The 8,661-nt window shown below is 27.5% G+C and overlaps 2 protein-coding genes across 2 annotated transcripts; both read left to right on the top strand.

The window, feature by feature from the left end:
• Positions 1-711: 711 nt before the first annotated feature.
• On the top strand, positions 712-4,053 carry ENU1_193950 (immuno-dominant variable surface antigen, putative; the record flags this gene model as incomplete). Its single annotated transcript, XM_008861912.1, has 1 exon — positions 712-4,053. The coding sequence occupies one exon, from the start codon at positions 712-714 to the stop codon at positions 4,051-4,053; it is 3,342 nt and encodes a 1,113-aa protein (XP_008860134.1).
• A 1,252-nt stretch (positions 4,054-5,305) lies between these two features.
• ENU1_193960 (hypothetical protein) lies at positions 5,306-8,575 on the top strand (the record flags this gene model as incomplete). The annotated part of the gene is made up of 1 exon (XM_008861913.1): positions 5,306-8,575. The coding sequence occupies one exon, from the start codon at positions 5,306-5,308 to the stop codon at positions 8,573-8,575; it is 3,270 nt and encodes a 1,089-aa protein (XP_008860135.1).
• Between the last annotated feature and the right edge of the window lie 86 nt (positions 8,576-8,661).

The following is an 8,661-nucleotide window of genomic DNA, read 5'->3' on the forward strand; positions in this document are numbered from 1 at the left end:
AAAGTCAATCTTTTTTAATAGCAACATTATTATTTACATTTAAAAGAAGTAATACAAATCAATATAATAATTGCATTTTGATATAAAAATTATAAACAAAAACCATAAATAGAATATTGTAAATCACCAAAAGTAAACCTTATTTTAACATAATTTTAAAAGTTACGAATAATCGAAATTATTAAAAATTGAATGATTAAATCATTTTCATTCATAGAAAATATTTTTTCGTTAAAACAAGGGTTATTTATTCGTAAAAATTATAAAATCTTTCCTTCATTCTCAAGCAAACTTTATTCATCCGTTGAGTTTTTTTTTTTATTTGAAAACTGTGTAAATTAAAAAACCTGCACTCCATTTTTGGGTTTAATTTGGTTTTAATTTTTTAAAAGATAAATTCCAATCAAAATAAAGTAAGTTTAAATATATTTTTATATTAACACGTTTGTTCTTATCGTCAAAGTAAAAATCTATTTTTATTTTTGGTTTCTATCTTTTGTGCTTAAAAAAGAACTAACAACTCAATTTTGTTTCGTTAAATTCGACAATTATTTATAATAACTTTTGAATTGAATATTTTGGAAGTTTGTTTCAGCTTGAAGCCATAAATAAGTTAAGAAATATAAAAGAATGTTAAAAATGAAAACAAACATAAAAAATAAGTGTATTTAAAGTGTTTTTAAAGAAACTAATTATTCATAAATCAAAGTTATGTTAGGTGCTAAAAGCATTATTGCTGTTGTGGCTATAGCTTCTGCAATAGTCACAGGAGTAGTTGTTATAGTTGTTGTTGTCACACTTTCTGTGGTTTTAACAAGAAGTAGTGTTAAAGACACCAACGCTATTTATCTTTCTGATGTTATTACTAACGACCCACAAATGACAAACGAAATGGATACATTAGAAGTTATTTCTTCTTCAAAATTTAGTGGAACAAAACCAAAAGAATGGACTATGAAATATACAAAATATCCTTATTGGAGATGTGGACTTACATTTACTAATGATGAAAAACAAAACATTGTTAATGAAAATAAGGAATATATGACTTCATTATTACAACTTATTAATAACGGATCATTAGGAAGAATGCCCGAAAAATATGGTGGAGATAAACAATTTGAAGCTGATGGAGTTAATTGGGAAGCTGATAGATTAGAAGTTAGATATGGTCTTTTTGGTAGAGTTTTTGGTCAAAGAGCTGTTGCATGGGCTTTTCCAGGAGAAATAGTTACAATTAAATTCCCTAAAGGAATGAGTTATAAGGGAATTCAGGTTAGTATTGGTAAGTGTAACCACAATCCTTCTGATCAATGGTTAAATGTTAATAATTGGTCAAATGATAGAATGCCAATCGATTCAATTGGATTTGATTTAGGACTTAATACAACGGAACCATACATTATTAATGATACATTTAAAATAGGATCACCATTTGGAGGTATGATTTATTTAAGATCTGATACAACATTTACAAATTCATTTTATGTCACATTCAGTAATGTTGGAAGAGCTCCAATTATTAATTATAATATTACAACTAATGAAGAGTGGAATAGTGTTTTAAGAAATGCACCAGGAAATGTTGCAGAAATAAGAACACCAGGAAATAGACTTGTATTTACTTCAAGAAATATTAGAAGTTTGGAAGATGCACAATATATTAGTGATTTCTGGTTAAAAGCAATTAGTATTTCTAATTATGCTGTTACACTTGAAAATATTCCAATTACATTAAACTTCGATCAAAGAGTTGATGCAGGAGCTGCTGTTGCATATGTAGGACGTTGGTTTACTCAAAATCCATCCGATTGGGCATCTGGATGTGTTGGTAAAGATGGATTAATAAATTATGGAAATTGGGGACCATTACATGAAATGAATCATCATATGCAAGGAACCTTTTTAAGAGGAGGAAATTGGGGTATTAATAATCCAGGAGAAGAAACTAATAATGTTATGACATCAATTAATTATATTTTGTATACAAATATTGCTGGAAATAGAAACCAAGGACTTAGTGGTTGGAATTATGTTTCTGATGGTTATTCTACAATTTATAAAATTCTTAAAGGTGAAAATGACCAACCTCATTTAAGGTCTTATGTTAATATGGCACATGCATTTGGAACAGACACTTTAATTGCTTTAGTTAAATCTTATTATGGATTATGGTATGAAAATAATTTTGAAAGTAAGTATTCAATTAAAAGAGATTCAACTTCTGCTTTCTGTTTGTTAGCTGCATTAGTTACAAAAAGAGATACTAGATACTTATGTTCTCTATTTAAATACGACATACAATCAAATGTTTCAGAAGCAATTAAAAACATGAATTATCCAACTTATTATCCATTCTTTAACCTTTATGCTATGAGTTATAATGGAAATTACTATGGAAGACCCTATAAAATTCCATATGGTAAAACTAGATTGAATTTCACTGCAACTACTGCTATAGATCCAAAAGCAACTAGTGTTAGTTATACTATTAAATCTGGATTAACTAAAGGAAAATTAGAAAAAGTTGAAGACAATGTTTATGATTATACACCATTCTTTGGAATAGAAGAAAATGATACTTTTGTTTTAAGTATTGATTGTGTTGTTAATGGAGAAAAGGTACATATCGAACAAGAAGGAACATTTGAATTAGATCCACATCAATTAGTATATGAAGTTTATAAAGATGTTCAAACAAGAGATATGGCACAAGCTCTCAATATTATTCAGAATAGAACTGCTAACGATACAGGAAGAGCTTCATTCTTTGGAATTGGAACATACAATGATGGATCAATGCAATCAATGTTGGTAGAAAAAGGTAAATTTATTGTTCCAAAATCTGGATATTATACATTGTTTATGAAAGCAGATGATTTAGGAAGATTGTTATTGAATGTTACTGGAGAGTATGAACAATTATTAGATGTTAAAACATATCTTGGAGGTTATTCAAAAACTCTTAATGGAAGTTATGCAACCGTAAAATTGGAAAAAGATATTGAATATCCATTTATTCTTTACAATTTGAATACTGGAGGACAAGGATTTATTAGAATAGGATATTGTTATCATGGAACAGAAGAATCCAGTGTTGATGTTTCTAAATGTGGTGTCTCAGATGTTGGAAGCTCTATGGTCCTTAATGAAAAAGTTAAAACAGGAGCAAAAGAACGAGAATTCCAAATTCCACCAATTAAGTACAGTAGACCAACACGTTTCTTAACTAATGCATATAGAACTATTCCAAAATGTTTGAATGGTGATGACTCTTGTTCTATTAAATGTGTCTCATTACCACTTAAACATGATGATACAAGTAAATGTTCTAATATGTTTGATGATAATTTTTCTACTATGTATCATTCAAGATGGACTGGACAAGGAACTACTTTCCCAGTTAATTATACATTTGAGTTCCCAGAAAATGTAACATTTAATAATCTTTATGTTCATCATAGAAGACCTGAAGATTCATGGGGATACTTTGAAATGTTTGTTAAATCTCCAGAAACTGGAGAAATGGAGTTATTAGAAAAGTATAAGCATCCAAAGTCTACTACAACAGAAATTGATTTCCAAAAATTAGTTACAACTGATCGTGTCCAATTTATTGTCTACAATAATTCAAATGGTGGAAATTATGTCAATGTTGTAGAATTGTCTTTCAATATTAAGGAAACCTTTAAGAATTATACAAATTCATTTGGACCAAAGATTAAAAATACTGGATTTAAGAAAGTTACTACACCAGGTGCTTCAGGAGGATATCTTGCAGTAAATGAAAAAGAAGGTGAAGGATCACTTTGCTTCAAAGCTAAAGTCACTAAATTTGGTCTTTATGGATATAGAAAAACAACATCTGGAAAGTTTAGAGTTACAATTGACTCACAACCAGGTCAAGTTGCTAGCCAAAGTTATTTCTCTGACTCTGAAAGAACTTTATTCTATGCTCATACTTTTGATGAAACTGAAGCAAACAAAGTTCATAACATCTGTATGGAAGTTGTTGAAGGAACAGTTAATCTTGATATTATTGGTTCTTCTTAAACGTTAATTGAAGATATTTCATTTAAATAATATAATGTTATTTTAATTTTATTGAGAAAATTTTGAGTCTATTTCATTAATTATTGAATCATGATTGAATTTTTATAAATACATCAGTTGAGTATTTAGTTGTATGTTATGATAACACTTTTTTTCGCTCCCTCATCTCATAAATATTTCATCTGTTTGAATATTGATAACTCTGATAAACTTTAGTTCATTACTTGTTTATATTCTCAATTATAACATTTTTAATCTTTAATTCTTAGTCCTCTTATAAAGTATCAAGTGACTATTCTATAAACCTACTTATCTAAGCTAAAAAAACAATAAAACTTGTTAGTGTAATTTATTATTAATATTAATATCCTTGATAATTAGAATCAAAAATTTATCATCTTAGACTATCTCAAAATAACAGTAATAAACAAAACATAAAACCTTTATAACTTTTAATTAAAACAGTTTCAAAATTATAATCTAAAAGACAAAACATAAAATGTTTCATAACATTATTTGACATTTTTTATGAAAAAAGTTTTTAAATAGAGTAGTATAATAACCTCCTTATCAAAAAATCATTCAAATAGACATCCAAAAACTATTTTAATAAACTAAGGTTTTGTAAGAGTTAACACCTTTAGTTGAAATTGGAAAACTAAGAGTTTTGAAGGTATAATTTGAGTAGATTTTATTTGATAGTACTGAAAGAGTTATAAATGTTAAATAAGTAGATGAACCAAATCACAAAGCATTCAAAAATTACAAAGGGTTTTTGTTTATATAAAAAAGTCTGTATTATGAAACTAAAGAAATATCCATTCAAGAAAGAAACTAATTACATAATTATAAAAATAGTTTTATGAATATCTGAAGTATATTTTCTTAGTAATAGAAACAAAACGTCTTTATACTATAACCCTTCTTGTAAATCTTTTATCAAAATCTAATAGTGAAGAGTTTGAGTATATCAACAATAGTATTATTGTATAATAAAAATAAAAAAAATTAACTTTTTGTTTAATTAAAAGAAAAATAGTTTTCAAAGTATATTATTAGAATCTACGAAAAAAAAAATGACAGGCAGTGAAATAAAAATAGATATAAAAATAATGAGAAATAATTATCTTGAAAAGAAAAGAATATATAAATATAAATAACGAGCAAGGAAAAGAAATAACAAAAACTAATTTTGCCTGTCATAGGCTATTTCTTTTATTTTTGGAACTTGAAATATCTAACCAATTAAGTTATGACTTATTTTATTATCATTGGATTACTTTGTATCACTCTTGTATTAGGTCAAGGAAATGATGAATATTGTGACTTTGACTGTTTTATTGAAGGGTTATCATTTACAGTCGATTTAGAAGGAAAGATGTCTACAATGGGGTATAATATTCCATCATTAACATTTGACGGAATGGCAGTGAATCAAATTGGTGGTTCAACTGATAACAAAGATGAGCCAAAATCCTTTAATGCTTCTATTACGTTACACTCATTACATGCTATAGGAGATATTTTAAAAGAAAGTAGTAATAAAAAAATTGGATACATGGAACTTAAATTAACTGATGCATCAGCTGGATTTAGTATGGGGTTTGATAGTTATGATTATTGTGGCTATAATTTAATTTCTGGAACAGAACCATCTATAACAATTGACTTAAATACTAAAAGTGCTAAAATTGATTTAAAATGTACTGACTGTGGAGTACTTGATACAATTGTACTTGGACTTGGAGATTTCTTTATTTCTATTATCAAGAATTTCTTACAGAAAATAGTTAATAATAATATTGATAAAGTTAATCAAATGGTTAAAACTTCGTTAGATGAAGTATTTCTTAATATTAATAAGAATTATACAGAAAAATATATTAATAATACTCAACCTCTTAACATCCCTATTGAAGATGGAATGATGAATATTACAGAAAGTACCTTTTTTGATATGTTGTCATGGACAACAACAGAGTTATTAGGTGGAAATAGTTCATTAGGGTTAAATCAAATTATAGATAGATTTACTCATAACACAGGTAGTATCGTTGCAGGAGGAGATGATGATACTTTTAAAGAATTAACTGATGAAATAATTTCTGGACTAACATTTAATGGAATTGAGTGGCCTGATGTTAATGGTACTATAGATTTTGGATTAACATATTTTAATGTTAGTGGATTAGATACATGGTATGGACTTCAATTTTTCGAGCCATTAAGAGATACTCCAGTAAGTAAAGAAAATAATGAGTCAATGTGTAGTATTGAACCTAATTGCGACCAACAATTAAGAATTGCTTCTGGACTGAAAACACTTGATATTTTTATGACATTTTCTATTAATGCAACTGCTAATAGTTCTTCAATATCAACAAATGGAAAGAAAATTCATGAAGAAGCAGATTTTCATGTTATTGTAACAAATAATGAAATGGAAGGAAGAATTCAAATAGCTATTGTAGATGGTAAATTTGAAAATTATACTAATAATATGTGTACTAATGGAACTTGTTGGAGTGCTTTATTGGATCATCATGGAACTGGTGTTCCTATCGTATTATTAAATACTAGTATTGATTATATTGGAATTACTGCTGCATCAGCTTATCTTGAAGATGGAATTCAACAAATTATTAATTCAATTGCTGATGTATTTATTTATAATTACAAACCAGTTATTCCTGCTTTTCTTAATGGTCTTATAAATGAATTTGCAACAGTAAGTATTAATAATATGTTTAATGAATCTTTAGGTGTAGAATGTGACGAAGATCCAGATGAAATTATTTTAGGATATAAACCTTCTGTAGTTGTATTAAGTACTATTGTCTCAATAATATTATCAATTTTTCTTACAATTGTTGCTGTTATCTTCTTAGTTGTAAGATGGAGACAAAAGAAAAATAATATTAAAGTAGAATATGAACTTGATGGAGATAATCAATATGAAGAAAGTGATGATGATAGTATTAGTGATATTCATTCTGATGATGAAGGAGTTAAAAAGATAAAAAGATACAAAAAGAGGATTTATAAAAAGAAAAAGAAGTCTTTATGTAAAAGAATTATTCAATTCCCTGGATGGTTCTTTAAACAATTTTTTAGAACAGACCCTAAAGGAGCAAGCATGTTTTTAGATAGTAGAATTACAATTGTAATAAGAGCAATTATTCCATTAGTTATCTTCCTTAATATTGCATTATTTATTACATCTAATACAGGTACTGGAGCAACAGTTAATGCTTACATAATATTTGGAAGTAGTAATACAATAACTATGCCTGTACAAGATTTCGGTTTAATGAATTCTGTAAAAGATATGTGGACAGCTGGTGTTTATCCTTTGTCTATATTAATTATGGTTTTCTCAGGTATTTGGCCATATACTAAATTAGTTATGTTATTAGTTGCATGGATGATTCCTTCTAGTATTATTAAACCAAGTGTTAGAGGTATAATACTTAATGTATTAGATGCCCTTGGAAAATGGTCATTTTTGGATTCTTATGTCATGATCTTAATGATTATGGCATTTTATTTTGATGTTCCATTACCAATTCGACATCCAAATTCTGTTAATGATCCAATGACTATTAAATTATATGTTGATCCAGAATATGGTTTTGTTACATTATTACTTGGTACATTAATATCTTTGTTATTATCACATGTTATGGTTGGAATTCATAACAAGATATTAAGCAATCCAACAGATAACATTGGAGAAAAAGCCACAATAAAAAAACCATTATTATGTTTTACAAGATTTTTCATTGTAAAAGTATTGATGATTTTATTATTATGTATTTCTTGTGGATTAGTCATTGCGGGTATGTTCCTTCAATCTTTCTCATTTGATTTCTTAGGACTAGCAGGATGGGCACTTGATTTATTAGGATATTCACAACACAGAGACTTTTCTGTAATGGATCTTGGTATTGGTATGCCATCAGCATGCAGAGAACCAAATAGTTTTGCAGTCAGGTTTACACAAGTAACATATTTTATAACAATTGTTGCTATTCCACTCCTTCATCACATTATGTTATTAATATTATGGGTTGTTCCTATCACAAGAAAAATACAAAGTATCATCTTTCAATTTTGTGAAATTTTATATGCTTGGTCATGTATTGATGTTTTTATAATTTCAGTAATTGCTGCCGTTGTTGAATTATCACAGTTTGCTTCATTTATGGTAGAACCTTATTGTGGAGCCGTTATGCCTTCAATGAATAAAAGTTTAGATGATATTATCGCATTATTCTTTGGTAATGAAAAATACATTACAGATCATGAAACTTGTTTTGAAGTTAAGGCTACATTAGATGATGGATGTTGGTGTTTGTTTGCTGGGGTAATTGTATATACTGTTACTACAATTACTATTATGAAGATTTCAAAAAGGGCATTATCAAAACGACTTCCTACAGATCAAGAAAAACAAGAATATTGGGCTGAGAAAAGTACAAAAACTCCTGACACTTGGCCATTGTTATTTAGCTCTAACTAAATTGAATTACTTTCATTTTTAATTGTTTGGTGTTTGACCCTCATTTTCAATTTCAAAAAAAAATTAAACCAAATGAATAAATTAAT

Source organism: Entamoeba nuttalli, assembly GCF_000257125.1.
Source record: "Entamoeba nuttalli P19 unplaced genomic scaffold asmbl_9103, whole genome shotgun sequence".
Classification (NCBI taxonomy): Eukaryota; Evosea; order Mastigamoebida; family Endamoebidae; genus Entamoeba; species Entamoeba nuttalli.